General features: G+C 37.7%; 1 protein-coding gene across 9 annotated transcripts in view; it reads right to left on the reverse strand.

The window, feature by feature from the left end:
- ZC3H13 (zinc finger CCCH-type containing 13) overlaps positions 1-20,258 on the reverse strand; it is a 143,772-nt gene that overhangs the window by 19,106 nt on the left and 104,408 nt on the right. For 5 of the 9 annotated variants that reach the window (XM_070409142.1, XM_070409141.1, XM_070409145.1 and 2 more), the window contains 5 exons: positions 10,018-10,209; positions 5,783-5,866; positions 4,902-5,436; positions 1,680-1,783; positions 143-1,342 (listed from right to left, as the gene is read on the reverse strand). In XM_070409142.1, coding sequence (XP_070265243.1) covers positions 143-1,342; positions 1,680-1,783; positions 4,902-5,436; positions 5,783-5,866; positions 10,018-10,209 — 2,115 coding nt within the window. The remainder of the gene's footprint in view (positions 1-142; positions 1,343-1,679; positions 1,784-4,901; positions 5,437-5,782; positions 5,867-10,017; positions 10,210-20,258) is intronic. The other 4 variants (XM_070409146.1, XM_070409148.1, XM_070409147.1 and 1 more) reach the window with 2 other exon arrangements.

The following is a 20,258-nucleotide window of genomic DNA, read 5'->3' on the forward strand; positions in this document are numbered from 1 at the left end:
GATGGTTAAACTTCTATTTTAAGTTCCTTGAAATTTAGGACAGCGAGTGAAGTAATAAATTTAGCATTTACTTTAAAATTATAATTTGTACAAAATATGTTAACACAGGAAACACCAGCTAGATCATATTTCAATTTATTACCTGAAGAAGTACTTCGACTGGGTTCTCCACGCTTTAACTGATCAATCCTTGATTTTCTCTCTCCTGAGACTTCCAAGCTTTTTGTTTTTTCTCTGTCTCTTGAGCCACTATGCAGTACTCTCTTTCGACCACTTTGGTCATCTCCACTTCGATGGGCCGAATCACTGGATGGGGAACGTAGACGACCAGATGTATGACTACGATTACTCCGATTGCTTCCAAGGCTGCTACTCCTCTTTTGATCCACTGGTTTGCGATGTGATGCATCTTCTATGGTAACATGAGGTGCCTCTACTTTTTCAGCTCGTGTTTTATGGCATTTTCTATGAGAGTCTTCACTTGTATTGGTGGGGATGACAGAAGTAGAAATAGTGGTGGCACATGGGCTGAAGGTGCTGATAGCAGTAGCAGTAGTGGCAAGAGTAGCAGAAGCAGTCATAGTAGGAGCTGTAGCCACAGGAGGAGGAGGAGGGGGAAGGGAAGATGGAGAAGAAGTCCTTCCAGGAGCAGCAGCTGTGGCAGCATGCTCTGATTCTGTCAACTCTGCACGGTCAGGCACATCCTCATCAGACCAGTCACTAAACGCTGTATCTTCTTTTCTCTGAGGATCTTCTATAGTCAAATCCTTATCATTGGAAATTTCAACCAATCCCTCTTTGGTTGTTATAGGGGGAGTTCGGGGGCCTCTTTTCTTCTTACTCTGCTGGACTGCTTCTTCATCAGAAATATCAGAATCACCTCTGGATCTCTTATGTTTTTTTTCAACACTTTTCTTCTTCTGTCCTTTTTTTGGTGAAAATACTTGACCATCTTCAGATGCTGTCTCTGTGTTAGCCCTCTCTATTCCAACATCATCCTCTTTCTTTTTCTTAATAGGTTTCTTTTGAATTTTTGCTTTTTTCTTGTTTTCATCATGAGCTCCATCAGAAGTATCACGGTCTTCAGATGGGTGGTGTCCTAGCATGTCTTGTGCTCGAATTCTTGAGCTTTCTGTGATTTCTGTCTGTTCTCTCTGCTTATCTACAGAAGAAACTTTCTCTTTGAGCTCTTGCTCTTCATAGCGCCTTGAACTCTCTTTTCTTTCTGGTTTACGATCTTCCTCTTTCCATCTACCCTGCCTGTCTTCTGGAAAGTGTGATGGACTGAGAGAATGAGAATCTTGAAGTCGTACCACCTGGCTCAAGAGTCTGTGTCTTTCATCTACTCAAACAGATAAAAGTAATTAAACTTTCACCAAATTAACAAACTTTCATGTAACATATAACTAATAATAAACCAATCTTTTATTTTCATTTTAAAACTTGAAAAATGGCAATCATTTTAGTAATACGGCTTTTCTGCAAATAGTAGGAAATGATAATTCCATTGTGATAAAATAACTATTTCTAATATATACTTTACTCACACTGAAGACATTCAGAGGCAGCAAAAGAAAAAATTTAAATCTGAATCCACTACTTCCTACTAATGTCAAAGAGTAGTTTCATGGTTACAAATGAATATGAATATAGAAACACAGAAAACAGACTCTGCTTACTTTTATCATCTCCACTGTTGTAGTTGTCACTGTCAGGAGAATGTTCTCGTCGCCGCTTAGGTGACTGACGAGGGCTAAGACTCTCTTCATTTCTATAGCGCTTCCTAAGTTGGACAAACAAATGTAATTCATAAAAGTCTAGGAGTTGTAAAGAGATTTCTTTACTATGTCTTTTTTTTCTTTTACTATTATTTCTTCACTATACTAGGATAATTGTAGGATAGCAATATTGTCAGCGCTATATCATACAGTCAGCATCTTTAATAAAATGAAGAACTTCATTTGCTATGACTTATAATTGTGAACTTAAAAAAATACATAGCAACACATCTTCCTTTTTTCATTATACATGTAGAATCACTAAACTGAAAAGCACTAGATATAAATACTGCAAGATGGAAAGCATGTAGCAGAAGAATCAAAATATTCACGAGCCCTCTACTAAAATTTATTAATTAATTTTATACTTCTATACTGTTGGGAAGCCAAATGAAAAAAAAATATTAGCTTTAAAGTCAAAAGACAAGTTAAACTTATAGCCATGTTACTTATTACTAGTATGCAACCGTAGGTATGTTCCTTAAAGTCGTTGAATTTTAGCTTTCTCACCTGAAAATAGGGGAAAAAACAAGGGTCCATACCATAAAATTGTAAAGAGGAATAAATTAGTTATGTAAGCCCAGTGCCAGGCATGTTATGTAAAAATTAGTTCCTTTTCTTTTCTTAGAACTAAAGCACTTGCTTGGTGAAAATTAATAAAATAATTCATATATTCATTACTTTTCTTGTTCTTCCACTGATTTTAAATGAGTAGTGATTCATATCTCTGGGTACTTAGGTAATTCTGGTGTTTTCCTACATGTTCATTAAATTTTGACCAACTATTTTTTAATAAGATTGTTTGTTAATAAATACTATGTTCAAAAGTTGTGACACATATCGTAGCACAGTTATTTCCTTGATAGCTCATTTTTATAAATGAGCAACCAGGTGGAGAAGGAGGCCTCAGATGTAGTATGACAATTTACAAACCCAACCTTGTGCAATTCATTATCTGAAGCACCGCCCATCTTCAGGCAGTATACTTTCCCATTCTTTGAATCTAGGCTGGCCCAGTGACTTACTATGACAAGAGAATGTTGTGAAAGTGACACTGTGTAAGTTTGGAGAGATAAGACTCAAGAGGCCTTGCAGCTTCTGCTTTTGCCTGCTTGGTATGTTTCTATCATCATATGTAAAAGCAGAATTTAGGCTACTGGTGGATAAGAAGTCATATGAAGGAAAAATGAGATGGCCTATTTAAATGAGATGGCCTAGCAACTGCCAGACATGTGAGTAAGGCCGTTTGGAGTCAATCAGACCCAAGTGAACTGCCATACTGACTGTAGAAACATGACTGATCCCAAGTGAAACCAGCAGAACTGCTCTGCTGAGCCCAGCCAAAATTGCTAATCCACAGAATCATGAACAAAAAAATTGTTTTAAATTATGCAAGAGATAACCAGTACACTAGAATGAAGTGAAAATTTAAAACATGCAAAAAATAGACCTTAATTTCAAAACAATATCTACAGAAACGAAAGTAAAGTAAAATTACCCTCATATAAGTAGTTACTGAGGTCCTTATTAATGCTTAGATTGTTTAGCCACAAAAAACAACAACAACAACAACAACAACAACACACACACACACACACACACACGAAAATTTTTGCTATTATAAGCAGAGAACAGAAGCATGGAAAAATATTAATCAAAGCATAAGACTGCATATTAAATACAAAATAGATTTCAGAATTTTAATATTAGAAAAGAGTTAAAGAGGTCAGAGGAGATACGAGAAATAATGTGTATTGTGTGCTACATGTGTTAAAAGTAGTATATGAATTTTATGTTAATGTAAGATTTTTTTAAAAAAAAATGAGGGTGAATTATAGAAAATCTTGGCTGCATACTGAAGGGAAGCCAGGACCTAATGAAAGAGGCCTTCATTTCTGTGCTATGTTGTTTCTCCATAACTACAATCCGTAATAGTAATGATGAAAAAGCCTAAAGCATGGAGCTGGAGTCTGTCTTTAGCAAGAGGCAAATATTATCTTTTTCTAAGATAATATTTTTTACAAAGCAGTTAACTTCCAATTTGGTTTTGTGCCTGTAAAATCTCAAAAACAACCAATCAGAATCCAAAGTTTTCATGGCCAAAGTGACTGGCTTGGTTCCCTTGTCTGCTCCTCAACTAATCAAAGCCCCAATACAGAGGGTTGCTAAGCTAACTGGTATAACCATGGGGCTGTCTTAGCCATCATTTGGAGAAAACCTTTCTGAGACTGGAACTAGCACAGAAGAAAACAGTGGAGGAATGAAGGTATACCATTCCTGATGCTTTGAGACTGTGGATACATCAGAACAAATGAAAGGTAACCCTAGATTTCCCAGATACTTGAGCAAATAAATTCATTTTAGTTAAAAAAAATAAAGGGGAGGGGAGGCGGGGGAGAGAAAATGCCTTCAAGTATACTTATGAATAAGAACACATTTTTGTTCCTAATTATCTCTATACTCCACATCTCAAAAGAGGATACCTCTCTATCTTTCGCCTTTTTCTAGCTCTGCAGTGGTTACAGAAATGCCCTCAGTTCTAAGACACTGTGAATGTTTCAGTAGCCTGGAAGTAGTGAGTCCAGATTTTCAGTATGCAAATCTCATGAAGAATTATTAGGAATAGCACAGGCAATATCTCTTGGTAACTGATCAACTCCATAACTAGTTATAAAGTGAATGTGATGGGAAAAAATTAAGTTTAATAATTTTATCACTTTTATGTTGGTTTCCTATTAAAAACAGTTCTGAAGTAGGTGAATAAGCTTATGTGCCATCAAAAATGTAAATTAAATAAGAATAATTAATTACAGCCCCTGGATTAAGAAGTACAAGAATGAAAAAACTATTATTTTCCAGACAATTCAAAAATTTTTAAACACAAAATTATATAATAAAATTGAAATACAGAAACGTGTAGAGAGGAAAAAAAATTAACAAGCCATTAGGGGCACACTAAAAAGCATTAAATAAAACGTTTTTAATTCTTTACTGAGATGTAACTTAAAAATCTGATTCACATCTCTCTCTCTCCCCCAATTTTTTTGGGGGGAGGCAACCAAAATTTTTGGTGGGGTGGCCTAAAAAGAAAAGAAAAACAAAAAACTGATTCATAACTCTTACTTTGATTTTCTCTCATCGTGTCCATCTCTTAGATTCCTGTCTTCTCGGACATCTTCTCGCTTTTCTCTGCGGTCCTCTCGTCCTTTGTCTTCCCAATCCCTCTGACGTTCTCGTTCTTTATCCCTTACTCTTTCTCTTTCTCTTTCCCGCTCTCTCTCTCTCTCCCTCTCCCGTTCTCGCTCTCTCTCCCTCTCCCTTTCTTCTCTCTCTCGCTCCCGTTCTTTTTCCCTATCTCGCTCCCTCTCTCTTTCTCTCTCTCGATCATGGTCACGATGATCTCTTTCACGGTCTCTCTCTTTTTCTCTTTCTCTTTCCCTCTCCCGTTCCCTAGCCCGCTCTCTTTCTAGTTCTCTTTCTCTTTCTTTTTCTCTTTCCCGATCCCGCTCTCTGTCTCGCTCTCGTTCCCGATCTCTTTCTCTAACTCTTTCATCTCTTCTATCATCCACTCTGTCTACTCTTCGTTCCTCTCTTCTTTCATCACGCTCAAGCTCGTCATTCCTTCCCTGATGTCGAATTGGTGAGCTTGGTCTTTGATCTACAATGAAAATCAAGTTTTGTCAGTGATTAATTTGACAGATAACCTATTGGTAAGACAGTATGGCAAATTTTAAATTTTATGTGTATAGGGTCACAGTGGCAATAAATATAAATCAGATACCACCTTTATATTTAATTTAATCATCCAAATAATCACCCCTAGATGTTTAAAAATATTTTTTCTTAAAGGTATTTTTTTTTGCCCTCTAACTAACATGTTTTCTGCTCCCCATCAATCCCCCGCCCACCTCCCACTGATCCACCTTTGACCTTTCTCTGCATGCTCCTTACCCTACCTCCAGCCCACTGCTCCAACCCCACTTTCTGCCATCTCTACCCTTCACCTCTGATCTTCTCTGTCCCCCCAGCAGGACCTGAGAACACTGGTGGCAAAGGATAGGGGCAGCAGGAGGTGTAGAACATAGGAGCTGAAGGAAAAAAAAAATTTCCCTCGTAAGTCACACCTCTAGTTTCAGGCAAAAATATATACACATAAAAGTGCAGCTATTATGTGAGGAAAAAATAGTAGAACAAAACAAATATTTGTTGCTGCAATATCAATTTATCATAAATTAAAATATTAAGGGTACTGACACTTAGCAATCTTGAAATAATCAAATGTAAAAAGTGTTTCATATTCGTGATATATTTATAATTAATAACTAACTACTAATAAGTTTTATTTAATCACATAACTGATTACTCAGATGAAGAGCTGTTTTCTTAAAATGAGTTAATAATCTCATTACATTATATATGTACGTATATTTTTTGATACATAAATCATATAAACAGAGAAAATTAATGCATGATGCTCAAATGCCTAGTTGAGCAGGAAATTAGTCTGGGATCAAAAATGTATAATAAAATGGCATGCACTGTTCCATGGAGATGGCCACTTTCATATAATATAATAATATTTACAGGCTAATTATAAAGTCATACTATAATATGGCCAACAGATTTATAAGTGGCATATCTAACATCAACTTATTAAGCAGAATAATTTTAGGATATTTCTAGAAAAGGGCTCAATACAGTAATTTAAATTTCCTTTCTTACCACATATGAAAGATACAAATTATCCATATATACTCATTAGAAGTTATAGATTGATATAAAAGTTCATAGCATTTTAAAACTAAAACAAAACCAAACCTTGTTCTGCCCCCTTCCTCCTTTTCCTCTTAAAAACACAGAAATTATGTTCCAGAAGTGTGTCAAAGTCTTAGATGGTAAATACATTAGGACAGTAGAATTAGAATTCAGTTCTCTTAAGAACTTTTTTACTTTTTTTTCTGAAACTATTTAAAATGGTTTTATTGTATTACACTTTTGATTCCCAGATGTTATATGATTGTCTCAATTCCTGGTTTGGGGGTCATAGTAATGTCACAATGATTACAAAATGCTGAAACAAACTCAATACTGCATCTTATAGTAATAAGGGACTACTACCAGGGATGGGTAACCCTTTTTCTGCAAAGGGCCATTTGGGTATTTATAACATTTGCGGGCTATACAAAGTTATCAACTTAAAAATTAGCCTACTATATTAGGTCAAACATTTAACTCATCCCTAATGCCTGGCAGGGCCAGAACAAATGATTTCTCGGGCCTTATACAGACCATGGGCTGGATGGGCTGGATTTCCCCACCCTTGGAATAGACTATTTTACCCAGACACTATTTTGATGTATAAAAAGTATTTTACCAACCAAAATAACAATGTTCCTTACTTCAGAGAAAATAGAAAAAATATAAGAACACCAGTTTAATGTCTAAACTATCTTCTCTATGTTTCCCCCAAAAATGTGTTCTTTGAAGATGTGCTTCTCGTAATATATTTCCTTTATCTTAATGAGTGACATACCCATTCATCAAAGTTGGAAATCTCTGAATCCCATCATATTCAAGTAACCATCAATTTCACTCTCAAAATATTTCTTCTATTTCCTTTCTTCATCCCTACAGTTAATATTATTAACTCAGATTTTGATAAGCTCTTCTTAGATGTCTATGTCATCAATAGTCTAACTGGTTGGTATTCTTGGTCTTCAGTCTTTCCCCAGACTCTCTTATAGTTTTTGATGAAAACTCTGTTCTTCCAGCTGCTTAAAAGCAGTTACCTTATAAATAGTGAAAAGGCAATTAAATACAAAATTTTTAGCCTGACTTATAAGCCTGACAACCTGGTCTATCAACTCTCATCAATCTTTTTTTCCTAGCTTCTTTCCTTTTCTACCAAATATAGCATACTTCTACCCTAACCTCATACTTCTTTATTACTTCAAAACATGTTTCTTTTAGTCTTGTATGTCTGCACATGCTGCACCCTCTCCCTGAATAGTGTTTCTTCCATTGTTCCTTTAGGCAACTCTTACTATCCTTCAGACCCTAGTTCAGATGTCCCCTATTTAGGAAGCTTTCTTGGATTTCCTCAGAATTCTGTTTGCTCCTTTGTCTTCTCATAGAACTTTATATAGTAGTTGCATTTATCACACTTCAATTGTCTATTTGTACCTATTTAGGCTGTGAAGAACTAAAGGGAAGATTTAAATTCCTAAGCACAGAACAAGGTGCCTGGGTGCATCTCTAACCTCAACCTCCCTTAATCTCCCTACTGTCACCATACGCTAGTCACATTGATCTTCTTTCAAACTAGGACATATTAAATTTTCCCATGGCATATACTCTTCTCTCTGCACAGAATGCTTTTACCCTCAATCTGTGCAATACTAACGTCTCTTGTATTTATGCCTTTACATAAATATAATTTCTTTAAAATTTTTCATAAATACTCTATCTAGATTAAAAAAAAAAGCTCCATCTCTTAAACCTTTACTTCTATATTTGGGTCCCTTGTTTGTTTCCTTGATAGCACTGAATCACTGTTCCATTTTTTTTGAGGAGTGGGGTGGGTTATCTTCACTTCTATTAAGTTCTACAAGGACAAGGGCTATTGTACTCTGAGAACCAAGCAAAATGCGTGGGGACTTGGTAAACATTTGTAGAATATCATTAACCTCAAAAATATATTTCTATCTGTTATACAAATGGTATTTGTTGAAATAGTTATGGTAAAGTAAAACAGAAAAAGAACAGGCCTTGTAGTCAGAAGACCTAAATTTGAATTCCAGCTATGGAACTTATTTCTCTGTAATACTGGAAAAATCACTACCTTTCTCTTGGCCTAAATCTCCTAAATTATAAAACATGGATTTTATATCTACACTTACAAGGATATTTTAAAAGGATTTTACGATTTTAAAAAATATACATATGTTCTTTGATTTAATATTATAAAAGGATATTAAGTCAGAGAATATATATAAAGCAACTATCAAAGTTCTTGGTAACTTAATGCATGTGGGGTTTAACTAAATATAAAATTGAAACCAAATGCTATGCCATGAGAAAAACCTGAGCCAGAATATGAAACTAGGAAAAAAAAAAGGAAAAAAATAAGGTATAAAAAAAGCATTACCAGGACACAGTGTTAAAGAGAGTAAAGAGAGGTGAATCAGTGTCAGGAAAGAAATAATTTCAGATATAAACACAGAACATATAAACTCCAGCCTCGTCTGTAACTAAAGAAATCATACACATCATCTTTTAACCTAAATATTAGGCTTACCCTAACAAACTCAACCCAACCAGCACTGATTTCATCTACACTCCCCAAAGTACATTGTGTCTTAGAGACTTCATTCATTCTCCTCTCAGTACTTCCCATATCAGTATACTGTATTACCTCTTTGATTCAGCTCACTGTGAAGCATCAATATTCAATTCTCTACTCCATCAAGTTTTATACTATACTAATCTCAGCATTACAGCAAACCTTACTTTAGTAACCAGCCAAGGTTAGTAAGACCTTCATAAAATCTTAACCATTTACAGCCCTAATATGTATTGGCAATAAAAGCTTGTTAAAGAAAGTACTTATTGCCCTTCTTAAATGCCGTCTAGTAGCCTTGCTTCAAAATTTATTTAAGAGGTCACCTAATAGAGTGACAGAAAATGTTTAGATTAAGATATAAAAGAATCTAAAATTAGCTAAAGCAAGCATTACATATTCTCAGGAAAGAACATAAATAAAATGTTTCTCCAGAAAACCCCAGCCCTGTAATTATCACTTTTTTTGTTCCTCTACGGCAGTCTTTACAAAACTGTTTATCACTGCTAGTGAGGGAGTGGCCAGGATACTCAGATGAGAAAGTTTAAGTATCTCCTGAGTCAGAAATGCCAGAATGGTACCCCAAATCTACATTTTTTAAAGGGTTATGAGTTATTTGGTTAAGGTGAGAGACATACAACAGTGCACCTCAATTCTTTCAGTGTGCAACTACCTACACTGTTGCCCAACAGGTAATGGTAGCTAGTTATTTACACATTCTCCCCTAAACTAAGTAAACAAGAAAAGATTATATGAGTAAATATAATAGCTTCAAATGTGTCAACAAACAAAAATCTTAAAAGACATTATTCATTAAAAAGTAAGTTGATAACTATTTAAAAAATAATAATTTCTCCAATCAGTGTTGGTCATTATTTAATAATATTCCATTTGACAAACCTCTTTCTCTATTGTCACGACGGTCTCTTTCTCCATGTCTTCTCTCAAAGGAAGAATCTCTTGTTTGATCTCTATTGTCTCTTTCAGGATATCTGTCTCTTTCAGGATAGCTACTTCGAGTTTCCCAGCTTTCATGATAGTTGCTACTACTACTGTGACTATCAAGTTGAGAAGCTCTTGTGCCTCGGCTTCCTAAAAAGGATATTCACACAAATGTTTACTTATACACTTCATTCAACAAGTTTCATCAGTCACAATTTTTCCGACCAAAACCCATACAGATAAAGGTGTTTTACTTAATTCAAAAGTGTACTAATCATTGTTGAAAAGAATATTAGCTGTTAGATCAGAACACCTAAGTTGTCTTATGGATATATATTATTGCTTTGATTACAGTTTATGAGTGAAAACATTCCAAGACACTTTGTTGACATTAAGCGGTACCTAAAAATTTACATTAAAAAATGTGGGAAATGAATAGTCATAGTAGCCTTATTTGTAATACCAAAAACTGGAAAGGACCCAAATGACTTTTAATGGGTGACTGGTTAAAAAAACAGAGGTACATCCAAACCATGGAATACTACAATAAGGAACAAACTATTGATACATGAACCTCAAGGAAATTATACTGAATGAAAAAGCCAATTTCAACAGAATACTTGCAGCATGATTCCATTTATGTAACATTTGTGAAATAACAATCACAAGATAGAGGACTTATTAGTGGTTGCCAGGGATTAGGGGCAAGGGATTTAGGCTGTGGCTATAAGGGGATAACACAGGGAGTTTTGTGATGGTAAAGTTGAATATCTAGATTGTGATGATGGTAATGCAAGGTTACACAGCCATTAAGGAAAACAGTATAGAGCAGTGGTTCTCAACCTTCCTAATGCCACGACCCTTTAATACAGTTCCTCATGTTGTGGTGATCCCCAACCATAAAATTATTTTCATTGCTACTTCATAACTGTAATTTTGCTACTGTTATGAGTCGTAATGTAAATATCTGATATGCAGGATGTATTTTCATTGTTACAAATTGAACATAATTAAAGCACAGTGATTAATCACAAAAACAATATGTAACTACATATGTGTTTTCCAATGGTCTTAGGTGACCCCTGTGAAAGGGTCGTTCAACCCCCAAAGGGGTCGCGACCCACAGGTTGAGAATCGCTGGTATAGAGGCTCCTAAAAAAACTAAAAATAGAATTATTATATGATCCAGCAATTCCACTGTTGGGTATACATCCACAGGAACTGAAATCAGGATTTAGAAGAGATATCTGTACTCCCATGCTCATTACAGCATTATTCACAATAGCCAAGAAATGGAAGCAACCTAAAGAAAATGTGATATATATATATATACAATGGAATATTATTCAGCCTTAAATAAGAAGAAAATCTTGCCATTGGCGACATGAATGAACCTGGTGGACATTATGTTTAGTAAGATAAGCCAGACACAGAAAGACAAATACCGCATTATACCACTTATATGTAAAATCTAAAACAGTCAAACTCATAGAAGCAGTGAGCAGAATGGTGATTGCCAAGGACTGGAGGGAGAGTGAAACAGGGAAGTATCAGTCAAAGGGTACAAAATTTCATTTGTACAGGATGATGAGTCCTAGATATCTTCTGTATGTTATAGTGCCTATAGTTAGTAATATGTACCAGAAACTAAAAAATTTGGTAAAGAGGGTAGATCTTATGTTAAGTATTTTCATTATACACATCCTATATAATAAAAGGCTAATATGCAAATCCACTGAACGGCAGAATGACTGGCCACTATGACGTGCACTGACCACTAGGGGCAGATGCTCGATGCAGGAGCTGCCCCCTGGTGGTTAGTGTGCTCCCACAGAGGGAGTGTTGCTCAGCCAGAAGCTGGGCTCACGGTTGGTGAGCGCAGCGGCGGTGACAGGAGCCTCTCCCGCCTCTGCAGCAGCACTAAGGGTGTCCAACTGCCAGCTTAGGCCCACTCCCTTTAGGGAGCATAATTAAAGCACAGTGATTAGGGAGCGGGCCTAAGCTGTCAGTCAGACATCCTCCTAGGGTTCCCGGACTGTGAGAGGGCACAGGCTGGGCTGAGGACCCCTGTCCCAAGTGCATGAATTTTGTGCGCCGGGCCTCTAGTCTATATATATAAAAGCCCAGCGACCAGAACGGCAGAACGACCAGAAGGACCGGTGGCTACAACGCGCACTGGGGCAGCCAACCAGTCTGATCCGGGCCCCAACCTCCCCCTCCCTGGCTAGCCCGGCCCGATTGGCCCCCAACACCCTAATCGGGGGTGGGGCCAGCCGCCTACGCCTGCGCCACCCTCCCCAGCTGGCCAACCATCCTCGGCCCCTCCCCCTGGCTGGCCCCACCCTCAATTGGACCCCAACACCCCGACTGGGGGCAGGGCCAGCTGCCCAACCTCCCATGGCCCCTCTCCATGGCCGGCCTGATGGGCCCCATCAGGGCAGGCCGGCCAGACCCCACCCCTGCATAAATTTGTGCACCGGGCCTCTAGTACACAAATAATAAAAAATAAAGAGAGCAGGATGAAATATTTTTGCAGGTGACAATTATGTTTATGGCAGATTTTGGTATATACTTATTTCCAAGCTCACCAAGTTGTGTACATTAAATGTATATAGCTTTCTTTTCATATTTATAGCTTTATTTTAGAGATTTTTTGTAATAAAGACAAAAATAGGTGATCTAGTCATCAATAGTTTGACAGCTGAAATGAGTTAAGTTGATTGAAGCACATGGTTGTCTTTCTCAGGAATAAAACTAATTTCCCTAGGTATCTTGTAGCTCTTCATTCTATTGGGAGCATTTTAGGTAACCTGATAGAGAAAAGCTGTGCGCTGGGACGCAGTCCCTCCCAGCCGCAGTGTGCCAATTTCCCCAAGTCCATGCCCTCTGAGTACTGCAGGCCAGGTGCTGGCACTGGAGCCAAAGGGGATGCAGTTATTTCTAGGGCCTTCCCTCTGGAGCCGCCCAGGCAGGCATGCTAGTCCCAGCAAAGAGGGGTTGGGGGGGCGGGCGCAGCTAGAGGTGGGTATGGCCTGGGAGGGGCAGGGTCAGGCCGAGACTCAGGAATCCCTGCCCTCCGTACACGCCTCCCTACAGCCCAGACCGGCGTGATTGTGACATCACAGGTGCCATGGGGCTGGGGCCCTGGGAATGCCCCCACACCCCGGGGGTCAGCCACCCCCAGCAGCTGTGAGCGACTGCTCAGCTGCGCCTTGAGGATGCACACCTCGGTGGTCACCCGTGGATGCAACCTGCCCTGCACAGGATGGGGGTTGCAGGGCCTTGGGATGTTCCTTCTTCCCCCATTCACCCTGCCAGGTGGCTGGCACCGAAACTGAGTCGCGCACCAGGCCCCAGGGCGGGGGACTTCTCTGGGCAAGATGGGGAGTGCTTGCGTGACTTGCTGCTGTGGCACAGCTTGTCCCTGTCCCTTAAGCCCTGGGGAGCATCTAATTATGGCCTAAGGGGCACCATGGATACTTTAGGGAGGGCTTGCCTAACAGTCTATGCAGGATTTAGTTCCCCTCTAATCCAGAGGTACAGAGAAGAGTAGGGTCCAAACCGAGGAGAAGGCGGCCTGCGAGGGGCGGAGCTCAGCACAGCAGGACCCCAGTGGGAGCTGTCTGTCTGAGTCAATATCCACTCAGTGTGGAAAGATGACATTGCACAACCCTCACGTTGGGTGCCAAATCTGATACCCCAAATGGCAAGCTAGGACACTTATCATCACAGGTTCTTGTCCTATAAAGTTTGAAAAATAAAATTTGCAGACTAAAAGATTTTAAGCAAAGTGTAGAAGTTTACTGCAAAGGTATACAAACTCCCTCTGGGAAAGGGTCCCCTAAGGGGACCCCTCTGGGGAGAGTTCCCCAAATGGAGAAAAACTTGCTCTCTAAAATGGAAAAAAACCTAGTGATACGGAATTTTTGGACTGGAACCCAGATTCTTTGTCCGCTGGAGTTGAAGAATGAATCCACGGACAGAGGGTAGTATAGCAAAGGTGGAGATTTATTGAAGAACAAGTACAGACTCCCACATGGGGAGAGGGAAAGAGTCCCACAGAATGGACTCCCACGTGGGGAGGGGGAAAGGGTCCCCATGTATAGCTTTTTGTATGTCAATCATACCCCAATAAAATGGTTTTTAAAAAAGTTCATGGAACCAAACACACACACATAATAGCTTTAGGAGCACTGAACAAATTATAGCATAATTCTAAATACTGGAAGAGAGTATTTTAATAATCAAAATATTTATAAAGAATATTTTAATAATTAAAGACCAAAAAGAAGAAATTGGAAACACTGTTTAAAATACTACATAAAACCTCTGGGAACGAACAGGTTAAATGTTGGATTAGATGGTGCTAAGAGAAAAATGAGTAAAAAAAGATATGTCTGAGAATACAACCCAGAGAATGAAAGACAGATAAAAAGATGAAAAATTTGAAAGGAGAGTTAGGAGTAAAAAAAGACACAAGGAAAGATTCAAAATGTGTCTAACATTTGTCTAACTATATACTGTTTGGAGTAATTTAAAACAAAAAGATACAGAAAGCTTGAAAGGATAAAAAAAGTCATATCAAACAAATACTAACTAAAAGAAATTGGTGGAGTGACGTCAGAGAAATGGCAGTGTGAGAGGTTCCACTGGTCTGTCTATTCCCACTGAAGTTACAACAATTTGAACAGCTATAATTCATCAAAGGATTCCCTGCTCAATGCACAAATACATTTGAGAGATCCATGCATTGAAAAATCTGAAGGTGGGCAAGTAGCTTAGCTGACAGTAGAGAAATAGGGAAGGGAGCAGAGTAGAGACAGGTGCCAAGGACACAGCAAGGAGCTCACTGTGGATATCGAAGAGGAGAGAAATCAGGTTGCTGTCTGCACTCCCTACAGCCCAAAGGAGCAGAGATACAATGAGGTGAGCATTCTTATAGGAGTAGTTGGTACATGCTGTGGCTGAATCCAGTGAGTTGGGCAGAAATGGAGGACAGAGGTGTAGCTTGGTTGTCAGGCAGTCGCCACTGGCAGCAAAGGTCTTGTAATTGCCATTATTGGGAGGAGAACAAACCCACAAAAGCACCAACCCGCCTCTCCCAGCTTACCCCACCTCCACCCATCATGGCTGGACTGCTGGCAGTATCTGGCTGCAGGGACGGCACTGGGATTTCACCAGCTTTGAACCCCATTGCTACCACATTCCCCCACAGGGATCATGCCCTGAGACTGAAGGGACTTTGTCACAGAGGAGATGCTCACCTCCCCAGGTAATACAGGGCATTTTCTACCACCCCACAGAGATGCCAGGCAGCGAAAGAGAAACTAAAAAAATAAAATTGTGCTTCAGTGCCACATACTAGAAAACAAAAGATTTCTTACCAACCTATTAGAAAAGTGCACTATTTAAAAAAAACAAAATGGACAAATTTCCAGAAACATACAATCTTGCAAAACTCAATCAGGAAGAATCAGAAATCCTGAGTAGACCAATTAACAACCAATGAAATTGAAACCATTATTAAAAAACTTCCAGCAAACAAAAGTCCTAGACCAAATAGATTTACAGGTAAATTTTACCAAACATTATAAAAAAGAACTAACATCCATCCTCTTCAAACTATTCCAAAAAATCTAAGAGGAAGAAACACTTCCAAGTTTTTTTTTTTTTTAATGAAACCAGCATTATCCTAATTACAAAACTAGGTAAAGACACTACAAAGAAAGAAAATTACGGGTCAATATCACTGATGAAAATAGATGCTAAAATCCTCAGAAAAATATTAGCAAATTGGATCAAGCAATATATTAAAAAGCTCATACACCATGATCAAATGTTATTTATTCCAGGGATGCAAGGCTGGTACAATATTTCCAAATCAATAAATGTGATGCATCACAAATTGAAAGATAAAACCACATGATCATATTAATAGATACAGAAAAAGCATTTGACAAAATGCAGCATCCTTTTTTGATAAAAACTCAGTAAAGTGCCCTAACCGGTTTGGCTCAGTGGATAGAGCTTCGGCCTGCAGACTGAAAGGTCCCAAGTTCAATTCCGGTCAAGGGCATGTACCTTGGTTGCGGGCACATCCCCAGTAAGAGGTGTGCAGGAGGCAGCTGATCAATGTTTCTCTCCCACCAATGTTTCTAACTCTCTATCCCTCTCCTTTCCTCTCTATAAAAAAAAATCAATAAAATATATATTTAAAAAAAACAAAAAAACTCAGTAAAGTGGGAATAGAGGGATCATACCTCAACATAATAAAGACCATATATGACAAACCTACAGCCAACATCATCCTCAATGGGCAAAAAGTAAAAACATTCCCTTAAGAACAGGAACAAGACTAGGATGTCTGCTTTCAGCACTTTTATTCAACATAGTACTGGAAGTCCTAGCCACAGCAATCAGACAAGGAGAAGAGATAAAAGGCATCCAATTTGGAAAGGAGCAAGTAAAACGGTTGTTATTCACAGATGACATATTCTACATAGAAAACCTTAAAGACTCCACCAGGAAACTACTAGACTTAATAAATGAATTCTGCAAGATAGAAGGATACAAAAACAATATCTAGAAATCAATGGCATTGTTATACACCAATAATGAACTGTCAGAAAGAGAACTAAAAAAACAATCCCATTTACCACTGCAACAACAACAACAAAAAGATTCCTTGGAATAAACTTAACTAGGAGGTAAAAGACCTGTACTTGGAAAACTATAGACCATTGGAAAAAAAAATAGAGGAAGATACAAACAAATGGAAACATATACCACGTTCATGGATTGGAAGAATTAACATCATTAAAATGTCTATACTACGCAAAGCAATCTATAGATTCAACACAATCCCTATTAAAAAACCAATGGCATAGTTCACAGAGCTACAACAAATACTCCAAATATTTACATGGAATCATAAAAGCCTGAGTAGCTGCAGCAATCTAGAGAAAGAAGAACAAAGTAGGAAGGATCACAATATGGGACATCAACTATACTACAAGGCCATTATTACCTAAACAGCCTGATACTGACACAAGAACAGTCATATAGACCAACTAGTGGCCCAGTGCATGGATTCGTGCACATTGGAAGGAAATTAATTAGAAGAAATATTTTAATATTGGGCTCCCTCCTCTCTGTTTCAAATGGTGCTTGGAATACTGGACAGAAACATGAAAAAGGTGAAACTAGATCACCAACTTACACCATACACAAGAATAAACTCAAGGTGGATTAAAGACTTAAACGTAAGGCATGAAACCATAAAAATCTTAGAAGAAAACATAGGCAGTAAAATTTGAGACCTATCTTGTAGCAGTATGTTTGCAGATGCATCTCTTAGAAGAGCTCCTTTATTTTCTCTGCAAAGGAAACTAAGGAGAAAATAAACAAATGGGACTACATCAAAATACAAAGCTTCTGCAAAACAAAAGAAAGCACTGTCAAATTGAAAAGGGAACCCACTGAATGGAAGAACATATTTGCCAATGATACATTTGATAAAGGCTTTATATCCAAAATATATAAAGTAACAATCATATATAGATAAACATATATATAAAGTACAAAACCTATATAAAGCATACAGTTCGACAAAAAAGTAGACAAATAATCCAATTAAAAAATGGGCAGACCTGAATAGACATTTCTTCAAAGAGGATATACAAATGGCCAAGAGACACAAGAAAAAATGCTCCAAGTCACTAATCATCAGAGAAATGCAAATTAAAACCACAATCACCTCACACCTGTCTGAACGGCTATCATAAAAAAATCAACAAACAAAAAGTGCTGGTGAGGATGTGGAGAAAAGGGAACACTAGTTCACTACTGTGGGAATGCAGGTTGGTGCAGCCACTATGGAAAACAGTATGGAGTTTCCTCAAAAAATTAGAAATGGAACTTCTGTTTGACCCAGTGATCCCACTTCTGGGAGTATATCCGAACAACCTCAAAACACCAATCAGAAAGAATATATGATCCCCTATGTTCACAGCAGCGTTATTTACCATAGCTAAGATCTGGAAACAGCCCAAGTGCCCATCAGTAGATGAATGGATAAAAAAGCTGTGAGACATTTATACTATGGAATACTATGCAGTTGTAAAAAGGGATCACTTACCCTTTGGGACAGCGTAGATGGACCTGGAAAATATTATACTAAGTGAATTAAGCCAATCTGAGAAAGACAAATATCATATGATCTCACTTATTTGTGGAATCTAATGAACAAAATGAACTGACCAAGAAAATAAGACCCGGAGCAGGGAGCCATGGAACACACTGATTTATCTCGATGTGGCATTAGGGGGATGAGAAGAGATAAACCAAAGAACTTATATAATTAGATGCATAGCTCATGGATAAGGGCAATAGGGTAGTGAAGAACTGGAAGGATGGGGGTGTGGGAGATATCTGATATATTTGATCTAACAACCAAAAATAGATTTAAAAAGAAAAAATAATTAAACCTAAAGAAAAAGAACAACACAAAATAAAATTAGAAATAAAATGGAAGTTACGCAAGATAGTACAGAAATACAAAGATCACACAAGAATGCTATGAAAGACTATATGCCACCATATTCAATAACCTAGAAGAAGTGGTTGAGTTATTAGAAATATATAACCTTCCTAGAATGAATCATAAAGAACTGAAAAATCTAAGGAAAATGAAAATAGCAATCAGAAACTATCCAAGTAGAAGTCCAGGATTAAAGGGCTTCATTAGTGAATTCTACCAAACATTGAAAGAAGATTTACTACACAGCCTTCACAAACTCTACCAAAAAATTGGAGAAGAGGCAATATTTGTTAACACATTTTAGGAGGCCAACATTACCCTGATACCCAAACCTGGCAAAAATATTACACAAAAAGAAAACTACAGACTAATATTTCTGATTAACACAGATGCAAAAGTCCTAAACAAAATACTAGCAAATCGAATACAACAATACATTAAAAAGATAATACATCATGAACAAGTAAAGTTCATTCCAAGGTCACAAGGATGGTTCAACATATGCAAACCAATCATTGTGATACATCACATTACCAAAATAAAAGATAGAAGTCATATGATCACATTAATTAGATGCAGGAAAAACATTTGACAGGATACAGCACCCACTTTATAATTGAAATACTCAATAAAATGGGTATAGAAAGAAAGTACCTCAAGATAATAAAGGCCATATGACAAACACTCAGCTAATATCATACTCAGTGGTAAAAAACTGAAAACCTTTCCTGTAAGAGCAAGTACAAGACAAGAATGCCCACTCTTACCACTGTTATTCAATAGAATACTGGAAGTCCTAGCTAGAGCAATCAGGTCAGAGAAAGAAATGAAAGGCAGCAAAGATCGGGAATAAAGGAGTAAAAGTGTCACTTTTTGAAGACGACAGGATTCTTTATATTGAAAACCCTAAAGACTCATCTAAAAAATTATTAGAAATAGCCCTGACTGGTTTGGCTCAGTGGATAGAGTGTTGGCCTGCGGACTCAAGGGTCCCGTGTTCGATTCCAGTTAGGGGCATGTACCTTGGTTGCGGGCATGTCCCCAGTGGGGAGTGTGCAGGAGGCAGCTGATCGATGTTTCTCTCTCATCGATGTTTCTAACTCTCTAACCCTCTCCCTTCCTCTCTGTAAAAAATCAATAAAATATATTAAAAAAAAAAAGAAATAAACAAATACGGTAAAGTTTCAGGATACAAAATCAATGTACAAATATCCATTGTGTTTTTATATACTAACATTGACATTTTAGAAAAAGAAATGAAAAATAATTCCTTTTGTAATTGCAACAAAAAAGATGAAAATATCTAGAAAAAAACCCTTTAAAAAGAATGTTAGCCCTGGACCATTTGGCTCTGTGGATAGAATGTTGGCCTGCAGACTGAAGAGTCCCAGGTTTGATTCAGGTCAACGGCACATGCCAAGGTTGCGGGCTTTATCCCCAATAGGGGGTGTGCAGGAGGCAGTCAATCAATGATTCTCTCTCGTCAGTGAATCTTTTATCTTTCTCTCTTCCTTTCTCTCTGAAATCAATACAAAGAAAAAAAAGAAAAAAAGATGATGTTAAATTTTATGAATCTGACCTCAAAGACAATGGAAGCACAACAAAGAATAAGTCAATGGGACTATATCAAACTAAAGTTTCTTCAGAGCAAAAAGAAACC

Source organism: Myotis yumanensis, unplaced genomic scaffold (assembly GCF_028538775.1).
Source record: "Myotis yumanensis isolate MYYU_CA2020_CCGP unplaced genomic scaffold, mMyoYum1.0.hap1 SCAF_3, whole genome shotgun sequence".
Classification (NCBI taxonomy): Eukaryota; Metazoa; Chordata; class Mammalia; order Chiroptera; family Vespertilionidae; genus Myotis; species Myotis yumanensis.